At 35.9% G+C, this 13,689-nt stretch overlaps 1 protein-coding gene across 1 annotated transcript in view; it reads left to right on the top strand.

The window, feature by feature from the left end:
* The first annotated feature begins 6,780 nt into the window (after positions 1-6,780).
* The window catches only part of Octalpha2R (alpha2-adrenergic-like octopamine receptor), a 128,592-nt gene continuing 121,683 nt past the window's right edge, over positions 6,781-13,689 (top strand). Inside the window, exon 1 of the mRNA XM_066287726.1 lies at positions 6,781-7,690. Coding sequence (XP_066143823.1) covers positions 7,091-7,690 — 600 coding nt within the window. The 5' untranslated portion in view covers positions 6,781-7,090. The remainder of the gene's footprint in view (positions 7,691-13,689) is intronic.

The raw sequence follows: 13,689 nt of genomic DNA, 5'->3' as shown, positions 1-13,689 counted from the left end.
TATAATAGAAATCGCTGTAAATAGCAGAATTTAATGCGTCCTGATCACTGAATATATTCATAGAGGACCAAACGTTCTGCATAAATTAATTAAATTTGAAGGAAATATTTTTCATGGAAAAGATAGAACACGTCACATATTGTTTTTAGTTATGAATTTTTCGTCGTAACATATGTATATAGGATCTAACCCTTCTATATTGTTGAGTTTATTTACATACACCCTACGTTTTAGGTAACCCTATAAAAAGTCCATATGGGTGAGGTCAGGCGATCTAGCAGGCCGTTCTAATTGCCTCCTTCATCCAATCCATCTATTGTATTTTTATTATAATATGGGTATGTTACATCAAATAGGTTCAAAATTTGTGAAACAACTGAAAAAAAGTACTTTTATCTTTTATGGAGGTAACTCTGTATACATATTGGTCACGCCGAAAAATGTGAAATTGAAAACAATACTTAACATGTGCCAGTATTTTCATGAAAAATATTTTCATCAGTTTTGAACAAATTTATGCAGGATTGTTGGTCCTCTACATATATCTCTCAAAGATAGTTCCGGGTTATGGATGGTTTGCCAGTTGTTTCGAGATTTTTAGAGGATAGATGGTTTGGCGAGTTTCACACTACTCGATTACCAGAATACTTCTTCAGAAGGACACGCAGGTCGGGTGTTCTTTTGAAGATTTTCCTTGTGAAAAGGTATATCCAACACAAAAATAGAAATATTTCAGATTTCTTTTTTTTCTCCTTGCTCTGCCACTCTATATATATATATCATTTAACACATCATGTCATTCACAATTAGCCAATTATGATAATCTAAAATTATTTACCTTTGTAATTTGTATGTTAGTAAAATGTTGAATTTCAAAGAAACTTGACTCGTTGCTGACTATCACATTTAAGGGTAGATAAAGGGATATTTATAACATTCTGGAAATTTGATAATTGTAATTTTGAAAAACTGACGGCGTAACAAAGAACATTTAGGGGTTATGGTAAATTTGTAGTACTATTTAATATTTTTCAGCGGTATGATTTTAAAAATGTATTATATTTTAAAGGAACTTGTGCCGCCACTGTCTGTTAAAATTCGTCACTCCGGTTTTGGTAAACGCGGAAGCGTACTACACCTGAGAAGCTTATTGTGTAATATTTTTTTCATATCGATTACGAAATAAATGTGGGGGTGAAGGGGTTAGGGCAATGATAATCTATTATAAAAATGTAATGAAAACTAAAGTATCGATGAACAATTATGACTGGAAATAACCGTTTCAACATATTGTCACGGAATTATGAATCTTGATCACGCAATGCGGTTTCGGGTCACGAACTTTCACACAAATTTGTACTTCTTTTTTGTTTTATTATATTTAAATAATTCATCGATAAATTCTATTTTTAAGCCTCGAATGTCGCATTTTTGTGTTACCAATAAAACTGAAAAATTCAAGTTTTATTTGAAGTTTTGATAATATTAATTTGGCAATTTGTTTTCAGCAAAATCGCAATCTCCGAAACAATCCCTACCTAGATAGTTGAAAAAACTTGTAATCTTACTAATGGAAAGAAGTCTGAATGAGCTGCTACTCCATTGAAATTGGGGGTAGATTTGCAACAAAGACGAGCCTAATGTTCCTCCAAAGCATTTCCTTTATTTTAACTCCCTTAATCTAAGTAATTACCGGGGGTAATATCAGTAATTATTTCGTGAGAGGGTGCTCAAAGCATTTCTAGGAAACGAGACCTCGTTGGCAGAATGATGAATAGAGAAAAATACTAGGCAACTCCAAATTATCTTCGAAAGGCATTAAACTGCGGCAACTTCCGAACATTTGTTATTTCTTTCCGAACTACTGTTTGTAATTAAACTTTCGGTTATACGGCTTGGTCAAATGTTCTGGCTTCCCAACCATTCCAGAAACTCCCATCGTGTTCATCTTATAGCAGAATGACGCGATTGAGAACTTGAATATCTTGTGGAGGATTTTCCTAAGTTTTATTGTACATGACATAATAATTTCATTTATATTAGGCAGGAATTCGCAGAAAAAAGGACAAACCATCTGAAGTGTCATCGCCAGAGATGTATTCTGAGGCTTTTTGGTGATACAGAATACTGACGGTTATTTTAGTGATGTTCACGCTATGTGGTGGAGTTGAAAAGAAGTGAAAAATTGAAAGATTGAGAAAAAAGTTTAATAGTCTACCATTCTTTGTCGAAGATAGATTTTACTCCGTCCTGAATTAAAAACTCTCTCCTGTTCCAGTCTCACTCACTTCAATACAAAGCAGTAAACATGGGGGCAGTTTCCAAGAGGGCAGTTCTCATTCTCTTCTTCCTTATCTTTTGACGGCTCGATCCATACAAAACAAACGTTTGAACCGTTTTTCCTTTCCAGAAATAACTTTGTAAACCGAACCCTCGGTATCGGTATCCAGCGGCCTCAATTTTACGCCGAAATGACCAAGTCGATTTTATTGTAAACGCTTTTCTTTGTGCAAAACACCACTCGTTACGGTCCAGTTTTTCACCGATCGATTTTGCCTGTCCCTGGGTGTTTTATAATTAGATTTTTAGCTGAAAAGTACTGTGCGATTATCGTTTAATTAGTACGAGTGGATGTAATTGCGGACTGAAGTATACCACGCAAAACATAGGACAAAATCACAAATCATCGACTGAAACCATAATATAATTTATATATCTCGTGCATAATGTTGATATACGCGTAGACCGCATGCCATTAACTGGGGGCTGATTTATCAAAACACGGTGTTTTGCGAATTTTTCCCTTTGCAATTTTTGCATATATTTGAATACGCCTGACTAAAAATACCACCACGAATTATCTTTAATATGCTAATTAGTCGATGATAATGCTCGTTAACAACAGCTAGTAATGCGAACTCAGATTCTGTTTGAACGACCGCATGTGGGCGCCGGTTATTTCTGCACAAAGCGGCAATTTTCAGTAATGCAAAAATCAGACTCATAATTTAAGGGTCCCTTAGGCGAAGTAAATATCAGACTGTGTGAAAATTTCCCAATTCCCCAACGTCATAATAAGAATTCCCATTCACATACCCCGAACGGGTCCCAAACTTATATATAATAATATATAGAGAAAAAACGAAGGAATTTCACATTGTATGAGTTCTAGTTCAACGGCCTGTGTAATAATAAAAATAATCGCACCAGTTTTGTATTCCATGGGGAAGGGTAATATATCATAATATAGCAATATCCCTACCTACGTCATACGGGCTATATTTCACTAGCACAAGCAACTGCATGCACGAAATATCTTCGGAGAGAAAAATTTATATTCAGCGAACGCGGTACACGGAGTGTATTGAAGTTTTTGTTGAGAGTCGATAATAGACATCCAAATGGAAATCGTGTTGGATTTGAGATTTTCGGTATTTTTTTGTGAGAAAGAAATAGAAAACAATCAAACGAAAGAGTATAATGTGAAAGCATCCTCAAATTTTGTTAAGTAGTGTGTTAGTGAAAATCGGCAAAGTCGAATTAAGCGGCCGATTGCTTCCAAGTATGGATCTATGAAAGAATTAATTCGATGGGCCTCTAATTCTCCATGATGAATTTTGTTTAGTCTAGAGCTGGTTATAAGATATTGCACCAAGAACTCACAAAGTATAATGAGAGTACTCCCCTTTAGACTAGGGTTTCAAACTAACTTACAATTTAACTAACTTCTTTTGAAGTGAAATCTGTGTAATAACGTTATGCAGTGATAATAAGTTCCTTTTGATGCGCAGGCTACGCATCCGGAATTTACAATTTAAGTACTTATACGGGGTGTTTAGTTTGCGGTATACATCCGAAAGAGGGTGGTAGGGAAGGTGATTTTGAAGGTATCTGATCATATATACTATTATGCAAAGTGCCATTTTTCCGAATTTTGCTAAATTCGTTGCTTACCTGCGTACAAGTTACGATAAAACTTTAGCGCAACATTTAATCTGATTCTATCTTTTTTCGTATAGACCTCTTATTTTTTAGCGAAAGCTAACATGCGATAGGATCTACAAGTGAAAAAAATTGCGGCCCTTTAAAATTCTAAAAATAAATTTCTTGAATATCAAACTTCGACATTGTAAGCGAATAAAAAGGAAGATGCCAAAGGAAAAGTTGTTCAGATAGCTTCAAAACTTTCTTTGACGATTGTTCTTCCCAATGATGTATTAATAGACGCAGACATAACGTTGCATAAGATATTTAACCAAAAAAGGAAAAGAATTACAGAAAAAATTCATCTGGCAATTTAACTAATTGAATTAATAAGTAATTATTATTTATGCATATATTATACTATTTACTTATGATTATTATTATTATGCTCGAAATGAGAACTATCGTTTCTCATACAACGTCGACGTCCTTATCGCATCTCTGTGGTACGTACTCCTGGCTTTATTTTAGCCTCCATCACTTCTGCTGCCCTATTAATTTTTTCGGATGGGATGTTCTCAAACATGAGTTTCCTCACTGTGTACCGATTCCTTCATACGTCTCCAAATATAATTGTCAAATGTGGTCAGATCCGGAGATCTGGCAGGCCGTGATATTGGTCCATTTCGTCCATCTTTATCGATATTGATTATTTGAAAACTGTCTTATTGCTCTCCGATAATGGGCGAGACATTCGTGGTATTGATATATGATTTCAGGTCTTACATCCAAAGGTACTATGGGCGAAATGTCTGGTACATTATTTCTTAAAAATTTTAAATACTTTTTTTCATTATAAAATGGCCTGGCAAAAAATATGGACCAACCAAAATGCTTACATATTAAATCAGCACATACGTTTACGCTAAATTTATGTTAAAACGAAGCTTCTTTTTTCACATGCGATTTTCTTTAGTCCGAAAATGCACGTCATAAAAGTTGATAATCCTTTCAAGAGAAAATTTGGATTTATCTATCCTTTAATCCTGCGAAAAAATCTTCCATTTTCAATATCGGCATATAAGATCAATCCACAAAAACTCGTTCTTCGAACTGCGTCTCCTTCCTAAAGTGCTTGCACGAGGGTCATACCATATTATGAAATCATATTTCAACACGATTTAAAAATTTGAAAACCCTCTAAGGGTTAATGTTCTCTAGTTCATTCTATATGTACACTTCCACGGTTGCAATATCTTCCGGTTCTTCGAGCTTATCTAAATTTTTTCCATCCCATTTTTTCCTTCAAGTTAATCAACTAGTTTACATTTTGACCTGACTATACTGAACGAAGACCCTTCTGAGGGCAACGAATTATTGATTGCACCTGATGGTACGGAACGAAACCTAAATATTTCGATACGCAACACATATTATGGATACAGCTGAATTAAGCACCATTGCAGCGGCACGTTTAATCGGCTACCAAAACAATTATTATTGATCAGCTACGTTTAGTTTACTTTAGTAAATGGGCTACATTACCAATATTAAACGTGCAGAGTTTCAGCCTATTTGTACCTCAAATTACTGGAATGCAAATTTTGGTTTTCGAGACAAAGGACAATCCAGGGAAAACTATTTATAGGAGAGAATTGGCATTGAACGGTTAGAGAATCGAAGAAAATGTGAAAATAGAAGAGGATGTAGAAAAATTTAAATGCGAATATCTTGAAAACGGCAAAAGCTGCAATAACGCTCCAAGCAGAGCCTTAAAATTTAAATGGCACTGCCCTTCTCTTTACAGCTGAAATTCAAGTTGTGCGTTACGTAATGGCACAAATTTTATGATTTGAGTTCTTTTTTCCAATAACTGAACGAGGATCTATAAACTCCTTTTCCAAGTAAACATTGGCTGTTCATGCGAATTCTTCGTTCAACACTATGAGTTTGTATGTTGTTTTCTTGCTCTGTTATTCCAACGGCACCAATAACAAGAAAGTTTATAAATCCAGCTTAAGAGTCTCTAACTTTTTGTATTAATTTCACCCATTTTTTTACCTCATTTTTAATTCGTACATCTGAATAGTTACAACTGTTAGTTTAGCAGTTTAGAGCCAGGATAATATTTTGCAATATGAATAAATATGTAAAATTCACGCAGAATGAATTTTGACACGCATGCGGAGGAGGGAATGAGAGTATGTACATGCAAATGAGTCATAAATCAGCAAAAAAAGGTAATTTGAGGGTATAGTCAACGCATACAAAAAACAAAGTAAATTTCTTTAAATATATAGAATTATTGTTTATTTTTGTTATACGGGAGATTTCTATTGAGTTTCACGAAGTTTCTAAGCATGAATTAATTAAGGTGACCTGACTTGTTGATCTGATCGCATTCACCGAGTAATTATTGCAATATCATTAGGAAGCATCACCATACAAACTTCAAGGTGAGCTCTTTTAATCCCACCATTTGCGTAAAAGTTCTCTCACGAAATAGGAACGTGCTATAGACACCCTATATGTGCAGCACAACCCACCTGAGAAAAACAAGTGGCAAAGCAATTTAAGTTAGTGCAGGTTAGTGATGCACATTAGTGATTAGCTATGTGTTTTTGTAGTGAATAATGTATTACCTTCAATATGTTTAATCAGTGGTGGCGCCGTACCACAAATAACGCTCAAAGTAGGCGGCAAAAACCCAGTTTCCAAATTGAATTGGAATCCACCTGGGGCGTCCATGCAAATAACGGCAATCCCATATTTATAATTATTAGCTTCTTGAGAAGAGCAAGATCAGCGCTGGCAAGCCGGACGCATGCGAGAGGGCACCTTCGGCGGCGACGGCGGGCGTCGTGAGGCGTCGCTCTCGCCCTCATCCAGTGTGCGGTCGTCAACTCAGGCGAGAACATGCCCTGTGAGCCCCGGGGCCCCGCAGAAGACGACGACGAGGACGCCGCTGCTGCCGCCTCATTTCGCACGAAGCACGCACATACCGATCTCGATATTCTAAACTAGTTAGTGACAAACTGCTTGATTTCGTATGGTTTAGTTTCTCAATTCGGACCGTCATAGTATTGGCGGCACAAGTTTCGGTTTAACACGGGTACTGTAAATAGTGTTGTTAGGGACCAACTTTTGTAAATATAGCGAAACTCAAATGGCATTGTCGAATCTGACGGCGAACACGGCGCTGTCCGTCGAAGACATACTGATGATGACCGAAAACTCCACCGGCAATTATACTAATGCTACAGTGGCGGTGCAGCATTACCCCAGCGGATACACGCTGCCCCAGATTGTCGTGGCCTCCATTGTGGTCACCCTTCTCATGATTGTAGTGATAGTGGGGAATATGCTCGTTATTATAGCTATTACCACGGAGAAGGCTTTGAAAAACATCCAAAACTGGTTCATAGCTTCCCTAGCTGTAGCTGACTTTTTCTTAGGTTTAGTCATAATGCCCTTTTCACTCGCGAACGAGCTGATGGGCTACTGGATTTTCGGCGCTTGGTGGTGTGACTTCCATTCCGCTATGGACGTCCTTCTAAGTACTGCCTCGATCATGAACTTGTGCTTGATATCGCTGGATCGGTATTGGAGTATCACGCAGGCGGTCGAGTACCTAAAAAAGCGTACTCCAATGCGCGCCATTATCATGATTACAGCCGTTTGGTTGTTGTCGGCTTTGATTTGCATTCCGCCACTTTTGGGATGGAAGGTGGAGAGACTAGCTGATGAGCAGTATCCACAATGCCAGGTGAGAACAGTCTATTGAATAGCGTAGTTATATTTTTTTGTAATTTTGCATTTAAAATCCTAAGTGATTTAATTACGCCTGATCGACCGTTGAAAACGAGTTTTAAAAACCGAACGTCTTGAACAGAAATGCTTGTAATGAACGAATGGTAATTTCGAATGAAACGAATGTTCCTGTTGAAAATCCGTTCAAAATGGAAAAATGCTATTCGGAAGTTTGTATCTACAGTTTTATACGTATATAAAGTACACAATACATGGAAATTTTTTTTACTTATTTTACAAAAATTGAAAAGACCACCAAGAAAAAAATCTTGTTCATTTTTCATTCTTTATCCCTACGCCAATTCTCAAATTTACCGGGCGACTTTCAATTTTTGTTGTCGACAAAAGTTGATTACGTGTAGATTTGTGTGGAGGAAATACATTTCACTAAGAAGTAGCTGCCAGCTTTAACGTCTGGAATCTATTAAGACGCGTTCGGCAATCAACTGTCCCTCACTTAATACCTAAATTTATATCAAGTGGTTCAGTAGGTAATAATTTCAAAAGGCCTCGTAGGCAATTAAGAACCCTAAAGATTTAGAATTACAAGAAAGTATGGAATACATGAAGAGAGCAACCATTCACGACATTCCAGGAACAGGTGTTAGCTGCGTTTTACATGGAAACAAATTCCGTGCTTTGAAAAGACATGATTTCTTCATGAGACTAGGATTCTTATTTTGCTTTGAAGATATATGAAAAGAAAATCCGCAGTTTCCTTTTGAAATATTATGGCCAGAGCAAATCCCCTTCACATCTAATGGCGTGGCAGGTCACAGAACTATAGACGGTGGCCTCGAAAAAATCGAATTTTTATAACTGAGTGTTGCGATTAATATTCTTTCAAAACAAATGTCTCTGAATGATATGCCTTTGGCCGTAGGGGACGATTTGTGTTCTATAACAATGGAATTCCTACATATACATAATTCAAGGCGCGTTTAGAAGCACCTTATAGTACTGTTTTGGGGCAGAGCAGTTGGACGCAACATGAAACAACTCTGGTCCCCTAAATCACCTGATTTGACTCTTCTGGACTTTTTTAACGGTGTTTTTTAAAACAAAATGTTTATGAACAATTTGCAATCTTCATCATTTTGAGATACTAATTCGAGAATGTATTTTAAACATGAGCCCGCGCGTCATCGAGAGTTCAGTGACCGAGAAATTAACAAACTTTAAAAAATGTTTTCAAATTTTGGAACTAGACTGCTCTTGGCACTCTGTACCCATTCTTAGAATAACGGCTTTTTGAAGACTCATCAGAAACAATAAAAGAAAAACTTTGACGTGGGATTCGTAAAATATTCCAAAAACTTGTTTCGTACTAATTTCAAGCACGGTCTATTAGTGTATTAATATCTAAAGTCATAATTTAATACAGAAATGTTAATTCGTTTCTTTCATCCCTTGAAGCTTAATTACTAACGTTTCATAAACGACCTAAAAAAATTATCCTTTTCTTCATTATTTCGATTGAAATTGGTCCTTTTGAACCTCTATCTTAAAATCGCTTTTTGGAATATAACACCTAATGAGAAGTTATTTTCATTACAAACATCAATGAAAGTTTCATGGTTTGGGTAATTTGAGTTCTAATGAGACATAATACATCAAGTTTTAATTTGCTTCTGTTTGACTTATTAATTAATTTTTGTTCGTTACCATTATTGGTGTGCAAGTCAATAACTAATATTCAGCTTGTTGACTGGTGTTAAATAAGGCTTATATAGCGTCAGAGAGACTAATAAATTGATCTGCGCGACATAAAGTCTTTATTCCCGCTGACCATTCGAGTTATGCATGTTGCCATGGCAACCTGCTCGCCCATATTCAAATTCGAATTTCACATTTCAATGATTTTTGAAGCCTAATGTTATTTATGTTTTAATAGGTCGTATCATTGGTAATGAAAAATGGCCGTGGAGAAAGTGTAGTACCTACTATACTCGCGTTTAATGTCTATTATTTGCACGGGAGACTTGCGCCCCTCGCTCGAGGCTCGGGATGTAAAGGCCTTCCCTAGAGAATGACAGTTATCATAAAAAGCTCGTATAATGATATTATATTGGACTCTATCTCTCGGTAGAGTAATTTCTCCAAAAATCTCTCTATATTCATTTCTCTTAGTTAAGTTTTCTGAGGAATTATGGAGGTTTTATATTTTCAATTCTCGTAAAGGTATTTTAAGACTAGCTCTCTTTTACACCCTAGAAGTTGAGTTTTTTCATATCCGAACTCGGGAAAAACATTCAAATTCGTTGTGAAATGAGGCAATAATAAAGATGTTATGGCCGTTTAAAAGTGGGGCAGCAGGGAAGGGACTTACTGCACAGATATTTTATAACTGGCTTCAATATTTAGTTATATGGTGATTTTGCAATGGTTTATTTTGATCAATAGACTCGAACCTGTAAACTACTCGAATGCTTCGCCGGTCTCAACTTACAACACCTCGGGGAGTAATAGGGAACTGATATTTTTTAAACTAAACGAATACCAATAGTGATTGAAGTTCACCGTCGATGTTAACTTTAATCTGGTGAATGTCGGTACCAATTTAGAATGGAACTTTAGTGTCGAGATTCAAGAGCTTCCGCTTTGGGTGAACTGATTGCTATAAGTGTCATTAATCTACTTCAGTCAGTTCGATTTGGCCCGTATTTTAAATAACTTGGGATTTGCTGATAATGTCAGTGACCTAAACTGGAGTATTTATATCGCAAGCAAATGTGATATGAAAACTTACGTTCCTTTCGCCTAGATCCGTCCAGATCAGCAGATTCGAGATATTAAACTTGTAATTGAGTCAGGCATTAGATGAGCCCTGATTACCTTCCAATACTGTTAAAAAATATCCGAAGTTTGGACATGAAATTCTGGAATTATCGTCGCCGGAATCTAAATTAAACCCGCTGGTAACCATATTTTAAAATTATCGATCATCGGGACGCGGTATGCTATTTCTGAAATTGAAATAATATTTTATTTGATTTGTGCCGATTGGATTGGATTTCTGTGTTGTGTAAACTATCGGTATTTATAATTACCTGACTATAAATCTGTTATGATTTGTTGCGAATGTGAGACTTTCAAAGAAAAATGCCAATCAAAAGCAACATTTGTCTGTTTACATGAGTCAGAAGATTACTGAGAAACCGTCCTAGTTGAGAAAAAAAAAGTTACATGGATACAAGCCAGTTAAATGCTAATTTTCTTGAACGAAACTCGTTGAATTATTTTTTATAACCGAACGACGAGTTTTTTTAGAAATCCCGGAACTAATTGGGTATGAAATAATCTCCAACTCAAAATTCTCCGGCACTTCTTAATAAACTTTTTAACTTTTCTCAAGAAACTTTGAAAGAAGTGTTGTAGCGAGTCCAGAATTTAAAACTTTGATGCATTAGATTCTCTTTAATTAGCCATATTTTATTTTCATTTTATATAGAAGGAAGAAGTTTGTTTTTTCGGAGGGTGCCTTCAAATAGCTTAGAGGGGTGTCGTTGAACTAAAATTAAAAGTTTTCGAAGTTTTTGGTCCTTTTCGAACAATTTGCCGGTCGACTGTGTGTTGTGCATCTATAAAATACTGTGTATACTATTGACCCTCGTTTGTTTTTTTTTTTAATTAATTAACTTTCGTTACCTCTCAGATTTTAGAAACTTTAAAACAGTTGGTAATTTACTAATTTTTCCTTTGAATAAATTTACTAATTCAGTCACAAAATAAATTATTTTTTCAGTTATTGTGGTCCGCAGGGTGGTCCATTTAACTTAGTCAGCTGGACTTTAAATTTATTTTACTCTCATTTCTTTTTGAGGCAAATACTTCTTTATTCGGGCTAACGAACTAAGTTTAAATGCCTCAGGGATTATTAAGGACCCTTAAGTCAAGTTGTTTTGGAAATTCACTTTGGGGTTGCTATATTTCTGAAGGTTTGTTCCACTTATTAACCAACTCCACTGTTAGTTTTCAGGCTACAGTAATGCTATTAACGGCTTAATAATGTAAATAAATGTCCCAAAACTTTTAGCTTCCATCGCTCTGTAAATAGTATAACTATGTGTACCTCGGAAATACAGATAAATCAACTTAGACGTCGGCAACGATGGGAGGTCACCGTAACTTTGAAGACGAAGAATTGCAGAAAAATACTTTTTTTCACGACTTCCCTGAAAGTTAACATAATATATAATAATGGTTTTAGTAACGGAAATAAATGCTAACACACATGAGTGTTAGGGAAAAAATCATATTTTCCTGCACACAGTGTAAAAAACTATTCCAAAAATTCACAGATAAATAGTAGATAAATAACGTGCACAATTTGCAAGAATATTTCTTAACCCACTTGTGTCATTTATTTTTCTCACTTACGACTGGTGTCCAACATTTCAGGCTCGTACGTTAAAAGTTGCTTCTTTTGCTTGTTACGGAGATAACTATGCCAACAGATTGAAATTGCAATTTCCCATACTGTTTCCACCGTAACAATAAGTGGATAATATAGACCTTTTTGTGCATGTTGCACCGAGATAGAATTAAAGCGAATATTGCTGTGGTAATATCTGCAAAGAAATATGTTCACAAACTTCCCAACAACTCACGAAATTGTTGCGGCCGAAAACAGACCAAATGGCTCGTCGTTGATCAGGAACTTAACATACTTCATGGAAAAGATACAATCTCTGATTCTAACTATAGATATCCTTGGTAGCTTTGATATAGCAATATATATACAATTATATCGATCAGAGGTCATATACCGCAGGAAGAGACGGTAAGTAAACCGGACTTTCCATTTAGTGCTTCAGTTAATACCAAAAGACACGGAAGGTCATTTCGTCCTTTATCTTATATTCTTTGATACTGTTCACCATAGCGGTTCAGCAGTTCTTTACTAAAAAAGTCATCCTGGATGGGATAATTTTTAAGTTTTTTTCTGTGTTGATGTTGTGGAAATTAATAATTCCTTTTTAAATGGTTTTTCTTTCAACAGTTCTTGGTTCGCTGAAGGGTTCTCATGTGCCTTTCGAACACCCCTTATCTTCGCTTTCAAGCTATCTTTCGCGAAAACAACCATCATTGGGTATCGCATCGCTCAAGGTCCACTTTGTACGTTTCTCCGTACCACTATATACTATATCAACATTTGGGAATGCAAAATTGAAATAACACGATTTGTGGTTATTTGTAATTTTGTGCTCATACGTTGTTTTTTTTTACTTTTTTTAGCTTCAAATTGACATCATTAAATTTACAAAATCTAGGTCAAATCCACATTTCACCCTGCATAGAATTTTACGTGCGTAATATAAACACAACAGATATAAAACCTTAATAATTTTTTGGAATATTCAATGGCCATAAACTGAGTTGTCATCTTCAATAAACGGTAGCTGTAGACGCTAACTACGACCGGTCATTAAGTCAAAATGGCTCGAAAAATGGCGTTTCAATTTAAAATTTACGCTGTAACGATGTATACTAAAATGATTTCATTAAAAACGATGCGGTAAATACGGCTCTTTTACCCTTGTAACGTTTAATGGCATCAGAGATGAATTTTCCTGCTTTACGTGGAAGTGAACATAAAACATTCCGGTATTGGTTAAACTCTGGAAAGTCAACATTTAAACATCCTCGTTTTGCACTGTTCATTCAATATTTGTCATTTATATCAAGTGATCGTCATTGGCTGTTGATCAATAAATAATATGCTTTTAGTGGACAGTTGTTATCTAACTTAAAATTACCCGTAAATCCAAAACAATTCCTTGCGCTGTAGTCAAAAAATTGGAGCTTTTGGGGCCTCTTAACGAGATCCAGGAGGCCTGAAACACTTTGGGAAAATCTCTCGGGCCTCAACGCCCCTTCTAAGGGTAAAGCGAGCTGTACAATTAAGTGCCAATTAGAAAAAGTATTTACATTGCCTTGCAATAGACTAAATCA

Source organism: Euwallacea fornicatus, chromosome 1 (assembly GCF_040115645.1).
Source record: "Euwallacea fornicatus isolate EFF26 chromosome 1, ASM4011564v1, whole genome shotgun sequence".
NCBI classification, from domain to species: domain Eukaryota; kingdom Metazoa; phylum Arthropoda; class Insecta; order Coleoptera; family Curculionidae; genus Euwallacea; species Euwallacea fornicatus.
This window is presented reverse-complemented; position numbering and strand designations above follow the sequence as displayed.